The sequence below is a fragment of the Chaetodon trifascialis genome, chromosome 5, assembly GCF_039877785.1.
Source record: "Chaetodon trifascialis isolate fChaTrf1 chromosome 5, fChaTrf1.hap1, whole genome shotgun sequence".
Classification (NCBI taxonomy): Eukaryota; Metazoa; Chordata; class Actinopteri; order Chaetodontiformes; family Chaetodontidae; genus Chaetodon; species Chaetodon trifascialis.
This window is the reverse complement of record NC_092060.1, coordinates 19743536-19763927: the sequence shown is the minus strand read 5'-3', so window position 1 is coordinate 19763927 and position 20392 is coordinate 19743536. Positions and strand designations below refer to the sequence as shown.

The 20392-nt window shown below is 43.1% G+C and overlaps 3 protein-coding genes and 1 long non-coding RNA gene across 5 annotated transcripts in view; 1 reads left to right on the top strand and 3 right to left on the bottom strand.

Moving 5' to 3' along the window:
• Window positions 1-2034: 2034 nt before the first annotated feature.
• efemp2a (EGF containing fibulin extracellular matrix protein 2a) lies at window positions 2035-13801 on the bottom strand. The gene is made up of 12 exons (XM_070962352.1): window positions 13730-13801; window positions 13157-13286; window positions 8644-8906; window positions 7941-7989; window positions 7634-7819; window positions 6987-7109; window positions 6387-6503; window positions 5451-5570; window positions 5208-5327; window positions 4913-5039; window positions 4221-4416; window positions 2035-3007 (listed from the first exon to the last, which is right to left on the bottom strand). Exons 3-12 carry the CDS (start codon window positions 8743-8745, stop codon window positions 2834-2836), a joined length of 1314 nt encoding a protein of 437 aa, XP_070818453.1. The 5' UTR covers window positions 8746-8906; window positions 13157-13286; window positions 13730-13801; the 3' UTR covers window positions 2035-2833.
• On the top strand, window positions 5495-15819 carry LOC139331075 (uncharacterized). Of its 2 annotated transcripts, none has more exons than XR_011602171.1 (3): window positions 5495-5585; window positions 6044-6099; window positions 15026-15819. It is a non-coding gene; the product is annotated as an uncharacterized lncRNA (long non-coding RNA). The 2 variants fall into 2 exon arrangements; XR_011602172.1 differs by lacking the exon at window positions 5495-5585 and adding an exon at window positions 5784-5860.
• On the bottom strand, window positions 14982-19627 carry fibpa (fibroblast growth factor (acidic) intracellular binding protein a). The gene is made up of 11 exons (XM_070962358.1): window positions 19248-19627; window positions 19049-19133; window positions 18332-18530; window positions 17978-18104; window positions 17472-17572; window positions 17082-17215; window positions 16434-16542; window positions 16240-16303; window positions 16048-16134; window positions 15821-15918; window positions 14982-15279 (listed from the first exon to the last, which is right to left on the bottom strand). The coding sequence occupies exons 2-11, from the start codon at window positions 19131-19133 to the stop codon at window positions 15210-15212; spliced, it is 1074 nt and encodes a 357-aa protein (XP_070818459.1). The 5' UTR covers window positions 19248-19627; the 3' UTR covers window positions 14982-15209.
• The window catches only part of mbnl3 (muscleblind-like splicing regulator 3), a 153944-nt gene continuing 150466 nt past the window's right edge, over window positions 16915-20392 (bottom strand). The window contains exon 8 of the transcript XR_011602170.1: window positions 16915-16928. The gene's annotated coding sequence lies outside the window, so the exon portion shown is untranslated. The remainder of the gene's footprint in view (window positions 16929-20392) is intronic.

Here is a 20392-nt window from a genome sequence, read left to right as displayed (position 1 = left end):
CATTTTGCATCTCTTTGTGCTCTTTTGTGTCTCCTCGTGGTCAATTTTCCATCTTTTTTGCTGTGTTGCACTTCATCCTCCTTGTTTTTTGGTTACTTTTAGTCTTGTTGCATCTCTATGGTCGTTTTGTATCTCTTTGTGGTCAATTATGCATCTTTTTAAGTGTTTTTGTGTCTCAGTCTGATTGGTTTGCATCCATTGTTAGTCATGTTGTGGTCATTTCATGTCTCTTTGTGGTCATGTTGTGGCTCTTCATGGACAGTTTGCTTTACTTTCACTAACATTTTGCAGGTGAATCCGCTTGGGCCCCTGGGCCTGTGTCTGGTAGGCCCACTCAGTAATCCATCCATGACAGTGTCATCCTGCTTCAGTCAGATTTTCTTTCTGTATGAATGCCAACAGGAAATGCCAGAGGACCACTTCGTTCCCCTAATGTGAACACACACACACACGCACACGCACACGCACACACACACACACACACACACACACACACACACACACACACACACACACACACACACACACACACACCTCCTACCCTACTGCACTCTCTAACACCATCACCAGGCTCTGTCATCTTTGTTCTCCATCATCACAGGATGCCAAGTTATGCAAGAAAAAGTCTGTGCTACAACATAATATTTCACAGCTTTGGAAAGTCTTTGTATGCTGTAGTCGCTGTATTGTACATTATTTGTGAAAAGTAGACAAACTTGCCATCACTTTTTCCTCCCACAGGTGCATGAGTTCATGGAAAACAGGAGAAAATGTAGGCTCACTAGTCAATTAGGTTATAAAACCAACACTCTCTCCTCAGGTTGTTGCTATTCCTGGACTGCTGCTGTGAGGAGATCCGTGTGAGCTGCTGCCTCCTGGTGGCTGAACGCCGTCTGCTCCGATTACATAAAACAGGGCTGTGTGTGTGAGTCATCACCCCCCAGTGAGGACAGATGGGAGGTGTGTGTGGTGTGTTTGTGTGTAGGACTGGGCGGGGCAAACAGCAGTGGACTGTGAAATAAGGGCTTTCCCCTCTCTCTTTTTCTCCCTCTCTCTCTTTTTCCTTAGTTTTTTTTTTTTGTGGGTCAGGAGAATCAGTTAGCACACAACTGAAGTGCTGTGACAGTAAAAATAGAACAGGAGGCTGCACAGCTTCAGTCTCGATTCATTTAAAACTGCAGACATTTGCTGCCTTTCCTCTCTCATTTAAGAGCATTTGGGAGATTTAATCAGCCTATTCCCGTCGACAGAAATGAAACACTGATAGATTGTAAGTGAAGAAGACACAAATCATTAATCTTTCTTTCTGTGTGGTATGTTACTGATACGCTGTTTGACGAAGAGATCCCAGGCTGCAATGATGATGATGAATTTCAGGGCAGAAATCATGATGTTAGCTGGCTGTTGTGAGCTGAAGATGATACAGAAAGCAGCAAATATATATTTTAAAAAAATGCTACAGAGGGCTGTGCTGAGTGTGTGGGTGCGGATAGAGAGGGAGGCGGTTCTGGGACGCTGGAACTCAACCAAACACCAGTTATTCTGCAGACTTGCCTGTTCTCTCACACTCATACACGACTGTGAAATGGTGAAGGTGTTTGGACAGTTGAGCAAATTATATATACATCTCTATAGTAATTTAATGTCCAGTTTTGTCTATAGCATGATAGAAAATAGCAAAAATGTACTATTTTAATTTCCCAGAGCACAAAAGGATGTAGTCAAGAAGCTCTCTTTTGCTGGTTAACAGTCTAAAACCCAGAGATATTTAGTTTATAATGATAGAAAACAGAGGGGAGCAGCCAATCTTCACACTGGAGAAGCTGAAACCAGCAAGTGTTTGTTATTTTTGCTTGAAAAATGACTGAATTGATTGACCAAATATCATAATAGTTGCACATGCATTTTCATCAAGTCAATTAATCAGCTAATTGTTTCAGTTCTGAAGAACGTCAGAGGCTCCAGAGGGAAGGATGCTGCACAATAAAAAAAACTATTAGAAAGAAAATATGAAAATTATCACTGAGACACAGAGACGAAAAGGTATATTGTTTTATTTGGGTTTAAATCTTAGACCAAAAAAAATAAAAGTACAACACGATCAGCAACATGACGAAACTACAAAAGGCAGTGAGAGAGTTTGAACATAGGAACGAACAGTGGAGGGTGAAGGAGGAGCCTGGATGCTGAGGTCTGATCTGAGTGGTTACTGAATCACGTCTCTCAACAGGAAACAGGGCCGACCAGAATAAAGTGACGACCAGAGCGGAACCGAAGATAAGGATGTAAACCGGTGAGAACAGATGAATCTAAGTGGGGCTGGCTGAATCACTCCACCTGAAGGCAGAGAGGAAAATATGCCACGCAGATTTGTTATCACCCTGAACAGATGTGAGGGGAAGAAATCTCCAGAGTAACATCCCTGTTTTATACACACTGACCACAGATGCTGTCAGATAGGAGCTGAGTACAAAATAACAGTAAACATGACATCCTAAGGAACAGGACACATCGAACACAAGTTTGACTGGACGAATTGTTTCAAGGCTCTTATTTATTCTGTGAGACACTAATGTATTTGTATACTGTACTGTATGTATATTCTTACATGTTAACATGGTGGGCTGACAGAAATGTGGGGCTTTCTTTGGATGAATAAGTAGAAAAAGTTAAGAGTGTAACATCACAGTGGCTGGTTTGACTGCATCAACAACTTTTGTTTTACAGCTTCATTTTCCTTTTCTGTGTTTCTCCCCATCTTTCTCTCTCTCTCTCTCTCTCTCTCTCTCTCTCTCCATCTTACTCTGTGTCCCTCCACTCTTCTTCTCCTTCTTTAAAAATTGTATGGCCCGACGTAGATGGAGAGTCTGAGGGCGGAGCTCGTCTGGTAGCTGCCCTGGTAGCTGAGCAGAGGGTTCACTGACACCATCTCCAGGTCCAACGTGTACTCTCTGGGCCCCGACACGGCGCGGGCCAGCACCAGCATGGCACTGATATTATTGATTTGCTGGAGAGGATGAAAGAGATATTACTGAGCACATTTTCAACAAGAGAGCGGAAACATCACTTCTGTGTGAGCAGCATGACACAGAAAGTGTATTTTGGCAGTTAGATTAATTCATATTTATTCATTGAATATAAAGCCGCACTGCGATCGGCTGGCGACCGGTCCAGGGTGTACCCCGCCTCTCGCCCGTTGACAGCCGAGATAGGCTCCGGCCCCCCTGCGACCCCGAAAGGGATAAGCGGCATAGAAAATGGATGGATGGATGGATATAAAGCCGCAGCCAGCAGTTAGCTTAGCTTAGCACAAAGACTGAACAAAGGGGGAAAACAGCTACTGTTAAAGTTCACAAATACACACATTATCTCTTTTCTAGTTCTGCAAATAACATTCAGTATAAACTTTGAGTCTTTGTGCTAAGCTAATGCTAAGCTAAGATGCCTGCAGCTTCATATTTATTGTAGAGACATGTGAGAGTGGTATCTTCTCATCTAATTCTCACCCAAAAAGTAAATTAGTGTGTTTCCCAAAATGTTGAACTCTTTCTTCAATAAGATTCCTCTCAGTGACGAAGTTGTAAGGTTGTCTCGGTCTAAAATGTGCTACGACATTAACAGGACAGTAAAGGAAATGTTCATTAATCACAGGCTGTGCACGTCCTCACCATCCTGAGATGAGGTCTTATGACACAGTCGAAGGCGCTTCAGGTTTGTGCTAATGTTTTAAGACAAAGGGCAGTTTTCTGTTTCAATCCAAGAAAAAAGCTTCGACACAGATATGGACCAGGATAGACTGTGTTCAAAAACAGCAAAATGAGATATGACTGGTTTTAATTTGAAGGGGCTCAGATGTTGAAGATGTTTGGCAAGAAAGTAAAAAGGAGGAAGTTTTAATAAAGCAAATGGAAAGCCTACTTTATGATCCTGTTGATCAGTAAAACAGATGGCTCAAGGATGGTTGACTATGTCCTGTGAGCTTACTGTTTAGAAAAAAATAGAAAACCTATGTTTGTTTAATACAGTCATTGCTCACTTTGACTGTTTATCCAGTGAGAAGATGCAACAAAGTGCTTAGTTTCTAAATGTCATCAGTGGGGCTGAGCTATGGATGCACTGGTAGTAATGAATGAAGAAGTTCTCCCTCAGTTTGTCAGCAGCTGCACAGGTAACTTAAACAATCATCCTCTCCTCTCTCCATGCTGTGCAGCAGTTCTCACCCTGATGTAAAAGTCTCCGTTTTCGTCACCGGAGCGGATGCGGAAGGTGTTGTAAGCCCCCGGAGAGACGCTGGTGGCCTGGATCTGGAAGATGTCAGAGGGGACGGAGCGCTCTGAGGTGATGCTCATGTAGCGGTGGACGATGGAGAAAGGCAGCTCTCTGCAGGCGGGCTTGTTGACAGGACACACACAGCGGCTGGACACACACACAGGGGAACAAACAGAGATTGAACAGGGAATATGTGTAATAGTAATATTTGGTGCAGATGAACATTAACGGTAGTTCATAAATCAGCCAGCAGAGGGAGTGATATGACTAAGAGGAAAGTTCTCCCGAAATCTAAACAAATATTGAACAGTAGCCATTTTTTTCCCTTGCGTTTTTCTAAAACACATTTTATATTACCAAATCATCTGGGATATGTTAATAGTGACCCTGATTCCAGTCCAACACTTGTTCACTCTGTAATAGTTTTCTTATTGCACTGGAGCGTGCTCAAAAGAAAAGGTTGCATGCTGGACTCTTGTGGAAAAAGTAATTGGGGTAATCTTGCAGTCTGAGCTATACTCAATACAGGGGCTGATTATATTCTGAGCTGATGGCCAGCACATATTTTACTAATTGGGAAAAGGTGTGTGAAAGTGTGTGTTTGTGTATGAGCACACACAAGCTCTCACAAGGTGTCACTCACTTCTCGGACACTTGGACATAAGGGTCTTGGCACCGGTTTGTGTCCACACACTGGTACCGGCCGTGGATATTCACACAGGTCTGTGTGTCAGTGCACTGATGTTCACCTGTTTCACATTCATTTATATCTGCAGGAGGAAGAACAGCTCATGATGTTGGAACGAACAGGAACAGGACAAGAATAGAGCTGCTGTCAAAGAATGATTAAATATTGACTCAGCGCAGCGTTTGTGACTCGTAGAGCACAGAGAGGTAGGTGTTTGGTTTTGGGAGGAAATGGAGGCGGGTGTGCCTACCCTGGCATAGTCTGGTGCCTTGCAGCTGGTATCCCTCTGGGCACACACAGGAGAACTTCCCTGGCTCGTTGACACACTGGTACTGGCACAGGTAGCTGGAGTAGCTGCACTCATCGATGTCTGTCAAGTTACAAGTTCAGGTTTTACTGACTGTTCCCAAGTAAAGGTCGAGCGGAACAGAAAACAGAGCAGATCGTTGCAGAAACTGGGACGTTTGTTCTATCTCTAACATGAATCTCTTACCGTTACAGGCAAAGCCGTCAGGCCCCAGCTCGTATCCCTGGTCACAGCGACATAGGAAGGTGCCGTACGTGTTGTAACACCTCTGAGAGCAGGGGGCACCCATGTCACACTCGTTCACATCTGAATGGAGCAAAGGTAGATTTTATAGTGCAAACTCAAATGCTGTATGACAAATTTCAAAGAACACACACGTCCAAAAAACTTAGTTCAAAAAACTCAAACTGAAGTCAAAAATCAGAATGATAGCGACCTACAAATTCAACTCAAAAGGAGGTGAAAACACATTTTCTTAATCAGCAAAATTTAATCAACGTGTAATTGCAGGTGTGGGATTGTTGTTAATGTTGCCAAGCAACTGTCAATCAAATGTGATCAGACCACAGCTGATGAAGCAGATTAACTTTGAGTTTGTGAGTGTTAAACCCTTAATAGAGTTCGTTTTTTCTCCCTAAATCTTAACCGGTATCAATGTAGTCATGAATACGTAATGTTACGGAGAAATGCCTGAAAGAGTACTCTACTGCTGTAACCTTGGCAGACACTGGCAGGAAATATCATCTTTTTTTTGACTGTGCATTCTTCTTCCTTGTCAGAACCTGGCACCTCCATTTCCCACAATGCAAGATGAGGAGCAGGCTACAGAGGTCTGGTAAACTCACTTCTTTCTAACTCCAAACTAACAGTCTTTGACCCTAACCGATGCCGACTCACAGTTCTCTCTGGAGCCACAAAAGGCTTTTTACAGCTTTTTTTTTCACATATGCAACCATTCTCCCAGACTTTTCAAATTGTCAAACACATTTTCAAAGGCTTTAATTTACAATTTCTGTCAGGCTGAACTGTAAGGTATCAGCACAGTGTGCAGAGCTTTCACCTGATTTCATAGACAGTGGCTACAGTTGAGTTTTATAATCAGTTACAGAGGGCATCACTCACCGATGCAAGAACGGTTATTTCCTGCCAGCTGGAAACCAGGTTCACACTGACAAGAGAAGGAGCCGGGAACATTGACACAGCGATGTTGGCAGTACCTGTACCTGCACTCATCGATGTCTAAGAGAGAGAGAGTTCAAGACACATTACAAGTTGTTCAGGTCACTCTCAAAGGCCGTGTAGCAAAACATCTTTCTGAGCTGTCATATTAAAGGACCAATGTGTAGGATTTAGTGGCATCTAGTGGTGAGGTCACAACCAGCTTAAAATCCCTCGCCTCAGCCTCCCTTTCCAAGCATGTAGAGGAACCTACGACGGCTGCAAAACCGGCAAAAAACATGAAAGATCCTCTCTAGAGCCAGTGTTTGGCTTGTCCCGCCTGAGCTACTATGTGGAGCAACATGGCCGACTGTGGATGTAAAGAGCTCATTCTAAAGTAACAAAAACAAAACAATTCTTATTTTCAGGTGATTATAGATTAATGAAAACATACTTATGAATATTATATTGCATTTCTGCCAACAGACCCCCCGAAATCCTACACACTGGACCTTTAACCCTGTTCAGCTACATTAGTTAAAGGATAAATTCAGATTATCTCACCAATGCACTCTGTGCCAACCTTGCGGTAACCATCCGGACACTGACAGGTGAAGGCACCCAGTGAGTTGATGCACTGCTGGCTGGGCTGGCAGTCATGTTCGTCTCGCTCACACTCATCAATGTCTGTGTTTGTGCGTGGAGTGAAACAGGGACACGCATGTCAAAATGTGGTTATTGTGAGCAAACACAGCATTATTCAGCATGACAGGAAGATACAGTGTGACTGTTGGAGGGCAACGATGGCCAACTCTGTTCCCCTCATTTGCACCCAACAGCTGAAAATATCACATCATGTTGAATCATGTTTGCTGTCTCACGCAGGCTGATGAACACCTCGCTGTCCTCCGGCAGGAGTTAGGTTTCTCACTGCAAGTCCAGTTCTTAAAACACAGCAGCTGTTCTCGTGTGAAATCTTCCGAATTCCTACACTCTCTGTCTGCCCCCCCGTGGACTCATACTCACTCACGCCCACACAGATTGCACCAACATGCTGCCTCCAGTCCCAACACCTGCTATGGCCACCTGTCCCTCACAATCTGTGGCCACTGACAATAAATTTACACAATCACACGCTTAATGATCACTCATCTTGTGGCCACCTGTCCACCTCCAACCCCCCTCCCCAGACCTACAAACCAGACACCCACCCACACAGCTGTCTCCCTGCGGCTCGTAGCCCAGAGGGCAGGGGTTGGTCACAGCGGGCGTGATAGGGGGCTCTGGGGCTGGGATGACTGATGCAGAGCGGGGAAGGCACAGGTACCCTCCGTAGTGGTTGAAGCACTTCATTTCCCCTTTGCAGGCGTCTGGAATCGTTTCACACTCGTTTATGTCTGGTGGAGAGAAGCAGAGGCACAACTTTAGACACTAAACACAACAGGGGGATCAAAACTGTTACTTTGCAGAAGAATTAGGTGTTGAGATGGAATAAAGGCAGGCAAAAGAGAGCTTTACCTTTGCAGTGCTCAGTCTGAGGGTCCCAATGATACCCATCTGTGCATTCCTGCAAAGAGCAGCAGAGAGAGAAAGGAAGTGTGAGAAAGTGATGGAAAGAAAGATGTGAACAGTCCCTCTGAGCCAAGTGGTTGCATAATATATTCATAATACATAATAAATCCCCAGTATTGGGACATGAAAAAAGAAACAGAGGAGAGAGAGAGATTTCTTTCCTCTGTATTAATGTAGGAGTGCTGGGCCAAAAAGACAAGAAGTCTGCTGCTGTTAAAGGATTTGTGACACTTTAAACTACTCTCCTTAAGCCAAATGTCACTTCAGAAACAAAAAATTTAAGGCCACTGTTTGGAAAAAGGGTCATTATCATTCTGGAAAAAAAAACCTATTGCTGTGAGCTGCATGGAAAGAAAGAGGCGAGGCCTGAAGAAACATGGAATTAAAACTAAAATTACCCCCAGTTATGACTACTATTATAAAATGCTGGAAAAGGGAAAACTGCTGTGGAATATTAAACAAGACGAAGATGAGGAAACACGCAATAGACGGATAGACAGAGAGAGGAATTGAGGCCAACATTTCCACACAAAGCAGAAATATCAACTGTGAAGTGTGATATATATGTAAAATGGAAGAAAGGAAGAGAAGATGCAAAGAAAAAGAAAGAGGAGAAGAGAGGGAGGGAGAGAGATTCGTTCATCCTTACCGTGTAGGTGTCACTTTCTGTAGGTGGCTGTGAAATAGCAGTGCGGAGGAGCACAGACACACATATGCACACGCACAAGATTGACACACAAGCGCCCTGCATACTAATGCACTAATTAGATGGGACAGGAACACACGTACAACATGCACACAAACACACACACACACACACACACACACACAGCTAACAGACAGGTAGTGCTGCTTTAAAGCTGAAAGAGGCAGCGGACTTTTGTGATGCACAGAGCAGCCAAGAAGTGGTATCTGTATTTCAGAGAGAGACAGAGGGAAAGACACAAAAAAGGCAATATTAGAAACTCAGGAATCCCAAAATGGTTCAGTTCAGTCTCAAAACACCCTGGTACTGCAAGCTGTTCCTGTAGCTGAAATGGATAAATCAACTTGAAGCAAAAGCACTGGAGCCAATTTTTAAGTAGTCAGTAAGAACACAAACAGTTAGCGTCTTGGACTCAGTTCACTGTTTGTCAACCAAACAGCTCCCCCTTGATCGCAGCAGGAATAAATGGAATGAATCACTGTGCCAGGTAAAAACATAAACACCATGACTACATACTCCATCCTTCTGCCGAAAATAACAAAGTCAACATCACAGAAATACTTTCGTATTAGCTGCTCACAGAAAGTCCTCTGTGTCTGCAGACTGGCAGACTACAACTCAGTGGAATGACAGTCTCGCTGAGTGCTGCCTCCAGAGGTTTGGTTTACTGTGTGTCAGAGAAGCGTCCGTGGGAGCACATAAATCCTGGCTATTGCTTGCATATTTTACAACAGCATCGCCTGCTCAGCTGCTTCGGTTTCTGAGATAAGCTTAATTGTCTCTGTGGCAAGGAATCTCCTCTGCAGATGCTGTGTTAAGACGCTGTGGTGTTGTAAGAGGGCATCTGTGGTGAGATTAAGTTCATTTACTCGAGTACTGCACTTGAGTACAATTTTTAGGTAATTTATTTTTCTTTATGGTATTTTATAGTTCTACTACATGTCAGAGTAATCACTACACAGTAAAATGTGCTGTTTGAGTTGCTCAGACACCATCGCTGTCTAACTGGTTCCACCAGGCATACCAGTAGCGACTAATTAGCAACCCATGAGAAACATTTATTTAATTATGTCCCTTGATCTGTCTTATCAAATAAAGGACCATGCTATTGAAATTAAATAATTGTGTGTAAGAGGGCAGGCAAGGTTACAGGGTCATGTGGTGCACAACCTCTCAATAACTAGTGTTTGGCTGAGTTGGGCCCATAACAACAAAAGCACTCAATAGCATGCTAACCAACTACAACCAGATAGCACCACATCAAGCTAGCCAACATGTTGCTATAAATGGTAGCATGCTGCAGAAACCCACCAGCAACAACTGAATCACCCTTAGCTACTTTATCTTAGCAAACAACAAAGAATATACCTCTTTCAACCACACCACATTATGCTAACTAGCATGCTAATATGTTAGGCTAACTAGGATGCCAATTGATCCACCAAATGAACCACACAACCTGCTAAACTCACTACCCCACTAAGCTGAATAGCATGCTAACAGTGTACTTAGCTAACAAGCATACCGCCACCAACTACACCAAAAATAAGACAAAACATTATTTTGTGCATAAAATCTTTCAGGACTTTGGGGGCTCCATATTTTCACACCCTGAAAGGGGCCATTTGGGTATAAATAGTTTTTACTACCTTTACTTTGGATAATTTTGAATGCAGGGCTTTTACTTGTAAGGGAGGTTGTTTTTTTTTTTTCCACTGTTGTCTTGCCACTATCACTTATAAAATATATAAATCTACTTGTCTTTCGTACCATATTCTGCACAGTGCAGTGTATTTTTAAGGTAGATTTATAGTGAATTATGTTTACTTAGTTTTCTGACAAACTGGGCTCTTCTCCCAGCAGAGACACAATCATCCTTCAGTTAATGTTCCTGGAGAAAAGCTATGTGTTTAAGCTGACTCTAAACATAAACAAATCACCTATTCCAGCTCCCACAGACCAAAAACTGAGAAAAGACAGGCCAATTCAAGGAATTAAAAAAAATCTAAGCAAGTGCTGTGTACAGTCAGTGAGCTCCAGTTAAAATACATGACAGGAAAGTTATAATCACTGCCTGTCTACGTGCATAGACACACGCACTGATGTAAACTCCAGAGGCCACATTTGCAGGTTTCGCTTATTGGTATGTTTCACATTGAAACAAACAGAAGGCCGCAGGGTGACGTGGACACCCTCAAATACTCAATGGATGACATCACAGGCCATTTGTGACCTTTGCGTTGTGAAGAGCACCAAAACATGGCTTCACCCTGTAAGCGCAGACAGTAACACATACCACCGTGCAATCAAATGGCCGCAGTACGTGACCTCTCTGAATTGGCCCAGAGGCCACTTACAACCAGCAGGAATCTGATCCAAAACCACTGAAAACAAACTGACCATCAGTCCAGAGTCCAGTCACTCACTGGCTACTGAGTGTGGGCAGTAGGGATGCATGGGTGTTGCCCTGCTGCCTCTGGAGACCAAGTGGCGGTGGACCTCTGGAATGCCCGTGGCAAGGATGTGGGCGCCAGTTCCCAGCTGGGATGCCCTGCCACGGCAGTGGTTCCCAGAGTATCAGGTTCTGGGAAACCCCCCATGGATTCACATAAAAGGTTAGCTGGTGCCAAACCTCCAGCCACTGCTCCCCTAACCCTTCATCTGTCCTCATTGTGTGGGACGATGCCAGAGAATGTGGCCAGAGTGCAGGATTTCATTGTCTGGATTTTGACTGCCACTGACGTAGAAGAAGACAGGTCGACTGTAACACCACATCACCATGAAGATGGTGGGCAGCTATTTTGATTCATCATTTCTGTCATTTTTCAAGCAAAAACGTTTGTTGCTTCCAGCTTCACAAATAAGAGGATTTGCTGCTTTTCCTTGTCATAAACAGTGTGACAGCAAATTAAATATCTTTCAGTTGTGGACTGTCGGTCAGACAAAACAAGACATTTAAAGACGTCACTTTGGGCTCTGGGATTTTTTTTTATTTTATTTTATTTATTTTTTTTACAATTTTGACATTTAGACAGAACAATTAACAGAGAAAATACGGATTAACTGATGATCATTACTACAATAATCGTAGCCCTGCTTAAAACCCCAACTGCTCTAACACCTGTTGTGTATAGTACTAACAGTACTACATATAATAAAATCATCATAATTGAATTTAAGAACCATTTGTGGTTCTGCTTGGCCTCAGTAACAGCAGGCTGACCCATTTTTAAATTCACACAGTCAGCACAATTTAACAAGCAAGATGTCAGGCGGCTTATAAAAGTGACCACATGGGGACCAGGAAAAACACACAATTGGACCACACACACACACACACACACACACACACACACACACACACACACACACACACACACACACACACACACACACACACTTAGTGTAAACTGCAGATTGGTCATGTGTTGTAGTGTATACATAGTGAGCTTTGTGTTGTTCTGCTCGGTTGTGCATGGAGCAGCCTGAGAACATGGTGGCCCAGCGTGCTCCAGCTGTGCTCTGTTACCGTTGTGGCAGTGAACCTGCAAATCCACAACCAGGGGGTCACCATCTCACACACAGCCTGCAGCTCTGGGAAACTCCACAGTCAGTGATGGATAGTGGTCTGCAGAAGAAATTCAGACACTGGAACTGTACCAAGTCGCTCCTGAGCTGTTGTATTCTCCCAGTGGTGATACTGCTCTGTCTCCCCGTGCAAAGGGTGTTTAAGGCCTGTGATGAATTAGTGTATGCATACAATGTGGCACGAGATGATGTGCTGTACTCAGGGGAGCAGTGCTTCTTCCTGTTGCTTTTGTAATCCCACCTGAGTCATTACAGTGACGGTGGAGCTGTCACATGTTAGCTATTAGGAGCACACTGCACAAACAGTGATAAAATATACTGCCAAATGGCTCTAAGGCCGCAACCGTCACTGTCTGCAGTGTTCCAGGTTTCAAGAGTGCTTTATGTGTATATGATCCTGTAGCTAGCACCTGTTTCTCCTACTTAGATGTGACCCAAAATGGCGTGCTGAAGCCCCCCCCCAAACTGAGATTGTGACACTGACTTTAAATGTTGTACAAGAGGGATGAGGTGGAAGAATTTTGCAACATACTGTACAATAATACATGCCCTGTGACTCACTGCCTCTCTTCCTGTCTACCCCCCTATTACAGTCTCTGAAACGCAGAGCCAAGAAGCAAACTACACAGACTGTGGGCCACATTATCTTGGCTCTTGTAAGGAGCCAAGTGTAGCTGGGAGAGCAGAGCAGCGGTGTGACTGTGACGTGTATGGCCTGTCCCAGAAAAGTGGCTAAGAGGCACATCTCACCTCCATTACGTCTCCCTAAAAGTCCTGTAAACATGATAAGGCAGCCACCAGCTCTCTACTTGACACAAGCCTCTTCTAACATGAGTATCAGACATTAAAGAAACCGAGGAAAACTCACAGATGAATCTTTTGGGATGGGTCCTCTGTCTCTGTGTACCCCTCTGGCCAGTGTGTTCCTCTGCTGGCTGCGGTCGTCCCGGCTGAGCTGGCGCACAGAAGTGGTCCCTTAAACTCCTGCCTGTATGACCCTGAGAGAGTGAGTGGGGAGACCGACAGCTGGAGCAGCTGAACACATGCAAAGGGAGGGAGGAAGAGAGCAAGAGACGGAGAGACGAGAGCGAGGGAGGAGAGAGGGACAGCCCATTCTTACCCCCCACCCCCCCCCCCACCCTCCCCTTGGCCCCCTGCACTGCCATCCTCCACTCTCCAAACCCCCTCTCCCTGAACCCCCAGGATGCAAATTCCTGGTCTGCGGCCCAAATACCAAAATTCCAAATCCGTCCAAATCGCAGGCGGAACAACAACTCACAGATTCACACACTTGCCCCCCCATCTTCTTACAAAATGCCCCCTCTTACTGGTCCCACAACACACCTGGTTTCATTTAAACTAAACCCCCGCAAAAGCCCCAAGCTCTCCCACCCTTTCCTCCCTCCCTTTTCCCATTTACCCCCCATCTATCTATACTTACCTCCCCCATCTTTTCCCTTTTCTTTTTTTCCATAAAGCGACTAAAGCCCTCGCTCTCGTCCAATCTGACATGCAGGATATTTATAGCCGAGGAGAGAGAAGTTAATGGAATGTGGACAAAAATTAGAGAGTGGAAGACAGAGAGAGAGAGAGAGAGAGAGAGAGAGAGAGAGAGAGAGAGAGAGAGAGAGAGAGAGAGAGAGAGAGAGAGAGAGAGAGAGAGAGAGAGAGAGAGTGGAGACCTATTTGGAAAATTTGTCATCTTATTTCGCAGAATAAAGTGGTGGCGCTTTCTTAAAATACAGAGAATAAAGTACTATCATTATTCTTGACCAACGCTGCTGCTCTGTTTGTGCATGACTAATCCATTACTGCACGTAAAATCATTTCCGGCACTATTTTTTCTTGCAAAATTTGCAGCCTGTTGTGTTGCAAACGGGTTAAGATGTTGCTTAACCCACAGTAGTCTTTATCAGTTTAAGTCTGACTCAACTTAAACTCAAACTTTAGGGTCAGTCTGGTGCTTTCCGTAAAATAAAAGGCTCTTCAAAAAAAATGAGCAGCAGCCACATTAATATAATTGCAGGTCTCATTCCAGGATACTTCTAAGGAATGCAACACCCGTTACAAAATGATTGCCTGCATTAATGCTTACAACTGAATATTCTTTAATAGGCACACTAATGTTTATATTTTTAGAGAGCGCAATCATGCTATTTTTACATTTATGGAAGCAATTGCTGTATTTTTCTCCTGTTTGTTTCCAAAGTAAGTCTCCAGAGGTTTGCTTTAAAAACCTTTTCTTAACCTCAGATTGTTTATCTATCCTGTCTCTCTGGCTGTTGGCAGAGATGGCAGCTGTCATTACAGGGGATGTTGTTAAAAGTCACAGTGACGACCCCCTAGCCGGACCAACTGTGCCCCTCCAGGAGGTCCCTTATTCCCACGACCACACACACAGACACCCCACATGCTAGCAGAGCTCTCAATTCATGACACATGTAATCTGCTGGTTAGATTTAATATCTAAAACTGTTCATACTGTACTTCACACTGAGAGCAAACTGCTGAAGCAGGGCTTCACAATTCTGCCATCTTCACTTGTGCAGTATGTTTTATATCTCCTCTCTCCTCGCCTCTCATCTCCACCCAACACTCACAGATCAGTAAATCTTGTCCCTGGAATGGGTTAATGATAACATCTCTTCCATAAAACAGAGCAAATAAAACGATAACATAAAACAAAAAGACATTTTGATGTAAATGTGTTCATTTTATTTACAAATCAAATTTACAGACACTAGGAGTGCAAGCAGGGAGGCTGAAAGCGATAATGGAGTATGGGAAACACAATTCATCGCCGCTGACGAAACGGAACAGAAAAAGCACAAACTCAAGGGTTAAGATAAGGGCTTCAGCAGGGGGAACAGACCGAGGGAAGAGCGGGGAGAAGAGAGGCGCGAGCCGCGAAGGAAAACGCCTCAGTCGTGATACATTTTGAAGATACAGCTTTTGATGACGCCCATGTATCTGTCCCACACAACCTGGTGTCTGAGGGGCAGAGAGAGAGAAAGAGAGCAAACTGTAAGTGAATGGAGGGAAGAAGAACTGTAACTTATGACAAACTGTTGTTGTGAAATCTGGGTGAAGAGAGTCAATGAGGCAATCCTTGTCCACTCAGTGTAATAGAGAGCAGGGGGGAGTCTATGTTTCTTTTTATGAATATCTCTTTGTTGAGCATGTAGTGGTGCAGGGCTGTGTAAACCCTTAACTACATTCCAGAGTGTTTGCATGAGAAACAAGGTAACTACAGTTTAAGAAATCAGGGGCGAGATAGGGTGACACCCACTGGCAGAACAGAAGCCTCAATATCCCACGACAATTTTCACATACAGCTTTATGCTTGAGCAGTGTTTCGTGACTGACAAAGTGTATGTCATCATTGGGTCGTTGTTTAGTTTTCCCAAAGCTCTCAACAAAATCCCCACTATGTTTTGAACATGGGGCGCCCCCCTGGGAATTGATAACCCAGGCAGGGTTAGCACTATGCTCTACCTGATGAGCTTTACAAAATAAAAGCACATTGACTCACTTGAATGTGTCAAGTATGTGTGCCGAGTTGGTGTAGTGAGTGAGGTAGAGTTTCATATCTGCTGCTGTCCATCGGTCAGAACGGCACGGCTCAATAAACTGGGGGAGAGAAAGGAGGGGAGGAGAGGTTACGTCACACCGTCTCAAAGGCAGACTTTAAAGCTGGAACTGGCCTCAGAAAAACTGCCCGAGTGGTCTGTCTTTGCTTAAAACACTAGAAGTACACACCTTCTCCACAAGATCAATGAAGAAATCTCTGACGTCTTTTGTGTTGGTTAACTTTGCGGCGATGTTGACAAGGCCTCTGGACAGATTCTACGAGAAGAAAAGAAAATAGTACATTAAAAAACTATTTCCTTTCAGTGTAGAAATAACTGACTGACTACAAGTAGGATATTATGAGGGCGTAATGTTTCTCACCTTGAAATTAGCCTCCATCTCATTAAAAGCTTTAGTCTTTCCTCTGAGAGCTGTGCAGACCAGACTGAACAGAGGGGGGAGCATGGAAACAGAGAAATTGCAAGTAAGACATTGTGGATAAAATTATAATTAAAAGCCAGTTTGCTTTTAGCAATCAGCAAAAATCTGTAGGTTTTTCGGCGTGTTTCTGTTACCTTTTGTGTTGATCCAGCAGATCTTTGTCGCTGATCAAAATCTTCAGTTCTTTCAGCTCTTGTAAAAACTCTTTATCGAGATCCACATCCATGTCTTCCACCATGTTATCTGCAAAGAAAGCCCCAGTCAGAAACTGTCAAATCAGTTAAAATGAGGTTTTTCTCATTACTGTTATCACTGGTTATGCTTTTTCCTACAATTATACAATTGTTGTGACATTACTCAACATTTAGCACTTATAACTGGCTAACTGGTACCTTAAAAATGTAAAATTTGTCAGCCTTCTAATGACAATCTGCAAAAACCTGAAGGACCTCTGGTGGTCAGTGGGTCTCACTGTAGGAGGCAAGGCTCTAATTGTACTTTGTTCAGAATAACCAACACAGACAGCATACCTCTTGTTCTTATCTGAGCCACTTCTGTTAAACCTTCCTCATATTTTTTCTCTCAGTTTCAAATGTGTTTTCTTCTTTGATTTACCACAAATGTTTTATCTCTCTGTAGGTCTCAAACAAAGACAAATTAAGTTGGAGTTCCAGCTGATTAATATACCGGTTACATAACTGATTTAAAGTGTTGTACATGTCCTTTACATCTCAGATAAAAATGGCAGTAATCAGCCAAAGGAAACAAGAAAAATGGCTCACCAACAGCCCCTACGGTCCAGTTGTTGATAAGCTGCCCAGCACAGAAAGCAAAGTCCTGGAAAGTGAGATATTGCAGCTTTTTTTTCCCCGTCTCAAACCGATTGTTGGCAAAGAAAACAATGGCAGCATAATCCCTGAAAGAAGCAGAGGTGGCATTATAGGAGTTAACAAAAAGAAAAAATGCAAGACTATCAGTTTAAACGTTGTTGGTTTCATTAGTCTGAATATCCTGAATACTGCCTTTTCTGTGTGCTGTTCTGTTAAGAGTTAGCGAACACAAACAATGTAGTAATTCACCATAAAACCTGCAACAACACAAATGCAATGCCAATACTTTGGAAAACAAACCTGAGGCAAGGAAGCTTATACTCTGCTCTTCTCACTGATTACCTTGCAAGCTTGTCAGAGAGAAGAAAATGCTGACGTATATTCTCCACCAGGGGTCCCTTCAGCTCTTCCACAACTTTGAAAACACGTTTGAAGTTGTCAAACTGAAATCAAACACATGAAGCAGGACTTTTACTAAACACTAAAAAACATGACTTGTGTAAAAACTGCGTGAGCGCTTGCTCTGCAGACATTCAGCTGCCTCATCACAACTAATACACTGAACCCACTGCTACAAAAACATTAGACTATGAAAGATGTTGATTGGAAATGATAAAAGTGGCAGAATTTCTGCTTGTCAGGGAAATTCAAGCAAATATAAAGCAACTACAGTAAAGTTAGTTTGGAATTACATACAACTGCCTTTATAAAACAGAGTCAGATGAGGGCCAGGAAAAAATCTAGGTGGTGTCAGGACAAAAATGAGCATAATGATGCTCCAGACTCCTCTGATAAATGGTACATAAGCACTGACTATTTTAAACTGATAGCACAGTCATCACACTGACCTGCCGTCTGCAGCTCTTCAGTGTGACACTCGTCTTGGCACTGATGTCATCCAAGTCCTTCTTGGTTCCTTTGGACAGTTTCTTTCCCAGGACCTCACGGACGAATGCATCATCAAAGGCATAGTACCTAAACAAGGAAACACAGAGGCGAGTGAGGCAACTTGTAATAATAAATTCTCATTTACTATGTCATGCCATGGTAACCTCTGCCTTGAGAAACAATAGAAGAAAGAAAGAAAAAATATAGAAAAATGCATAAATTCTTGAGTAATTGTGAGCAATATGCTGTCAGATCAGACACCGAAAACACATCAGATAATTGCAGGAGAATTAAAGAGAGCATCATGACTGCACCTCTCTATGAGGACGGCTTGTCGGTGAGGTGGGATCTGGAACAGTAGCTGGTTGGCTAGTTTGGCTGGACTGTGCAACAGACGCTCACACATCTGGAAAGTCCTGTACTGGTCCATGGTGTCACTCAGCAGAACATCTGCGCTCGCCTCACACTCCTCCATCACTCCTCCTTCCATTCGAACCATTACTGCATCATTCACTGTTGGACAAATCAGACAAGCTTGGTTGACAGGGTTGGTGGTCCACTCATTGCTAAAGTCATGTGTGGAAACTGGTACAGCTGCTGGTGTGGTGTGAAAACACAACAGCAGTATATAGCTTCTACATCATACTTCACATCAGCTACTACCGTTGCACAGGACGTTGATGTAAAAGCTGCAGTATGGGTGCTGCTCATTATAGGTTTCATTATGTGTTTTCCAGTGCTGTCATATATATGTTTTTAGCTTGTAACAGTAGAGACAATTCAGAAAAAAATATTTGACTGGCAGCAATCTTTTAATCATCTTATGACTCCTCAGATTTTTTTGAGACCCTTTGGGTGGACCTGACCCCCAGTTCTGGAACCACTGCATTTGACTATGTTTTTAACTAAACCCCAGTAAAACCCATACAGAGTGTATCGTTGTAAAATAACTTCATCAAACCAGCAATGAGTAAAAGCAGCGCTACTTATCAGTAGGTCCACAGCCTCCCTCAGTACACTCTGACCCATACCTGTGTATCCATCCAACCAGAGCTGGTAAACCTCTTCATCCATGATAGTAGTGTTACCCACGAACACATCCAGCTCCACTGCCATCTGCGTGGAGGCAAATGAATAAAAGCAACTGGATCAGGAGACGTTTAACATGTGTTTAGCTCATGTAGCCATCAGCTGTCAGATTAGCTCAACCACACACAGGGTGACATATACCTTGCTTTGAGTGTGTTGTCCCAACCAGTGTCAAGCAGGAAGCGACAATAAAATCCAAAGTGTACCGTTAACGTCTACAGTCTGAACTTGAATGTTCTTTCCATGGCGTCCTAATTAGCGAACTTCCTCCATTAGAAGCTAGCCTCCAATGCTAGCTAACTTAACTTACGTCGCAAAGTTAGCAGCGAAAGCGAAGACTAAACTGACAACCAGACAACATCACGGTAAGTTAAGACCAAATAAACATGAAGGTATAATCAGGCAATTAACAGACGGTCTTTTAAACACGAACATCTACCAAATGGTGGCTTCACTGTATTGCTATGGGTGCGCAGTGTCAACAACAGCAGTCACACAACACGGGCTTCCGGTTTTGTTACGTCATAGGAAAGCTTCTTCTCAAGTACAGTTACTTTAAATATCTCTCACATTAGCCATCTTTTAAAATTAATCATAATTTTGTGGTTAGAAAGATCTTTCATTTGAATGTCCTATTTAATTACTTTATTTTTTTTCATAACATGTATGCGTAATATGCAACTCGATTTTTTGTAGGATTATGTGTTTCCTACCAAATTAGTGTTTTTTATGCGATAATCTCTATGTAGAAACTATGCTTTTGTTCAGAAACAGTCATTCCAGGAGAGTCGTTTATGCGCAAGCGTCAGTTTCTTGCCAAAACCTCACCAGCGCCGCAATGTGAACGACCCAAAGTGATATCACCATTCATGTTCCAGGGCCACAGTTACAGTAGAGCCAAAGCAGACGTAGAGTGTCGCACAATTCAGAGACGAATATAATAATAATAATAATAATTATTATTATTATTATTATTATTATTATTATCATCATCATCATCATCATCATCATCATCATCATCATTAGATTTCATTTTTTATCCTTTGGGTTAAATGACCTAAGAGCGTTTTTCTAATCAGTGAATATAGGGGGGCGGTTGTTGCAAGTTTATCAACTGAATATCAGTCTAAGAAAAAGCAGTAATGGACAGAGGTTTTAGGTTTATAATTCTGAAGTTATATTGATTTAATCAGGGAAATTGCACGTATAATACAGTGCTTTGTTAGAATACTATTAGCATATAAAGCATGGTAACCAGCTCCATTGTATTTGCTGAATTAATATGA

Excerpts from the sequence above, each read along its gene's own strand:
- efemp2a (XM_070962352.1), bottom strand. The coding sequence starts at position 8,745 with ATGCAGGGCGCTTGTGTGTCAATCTTGTGCGTGTGCATATGTGTGTCT. Across the intron at positions 7,820-7,940 it reads TCAGACTGAGCACTGCAAAG|ACATAAACGAGTGTGAAACG; the intron begins GTAAAGCTCTCT and ends TCTCTCCACCAG. Across the intron at positions 4,417-4,912 it reads TATGTCCAAGTGTCCGAGAA|CCGCTGTGTGTGTCCTGTCA; the intron begins GTGAGTGACACC and ends GTGTGTGTCCAG.
- fibpa (XM_070962358.1), bottom strand. The coding sequence starts at position 19,133 with ATGGCAGTGGAGCTGGATGTGTTCGTGGGTAACACTACTATCATGGAT. Across the intron at positions 17,216-17,471 it reads CTCTCTGACAAGCTTGCAAG|GGATTATGCTGCCATTGTTT; the intron begins GTAATCAGTGAG and ends TGCTTCTTTCAG. Across the intron at positions 16,304-16,433 it reads CTGCTGGATCAACACAAAAG|TCTGGTCTGCACAGCTCTCA; the intron begins GTAACAGAAACA and ends CCCTCTGTTCAG.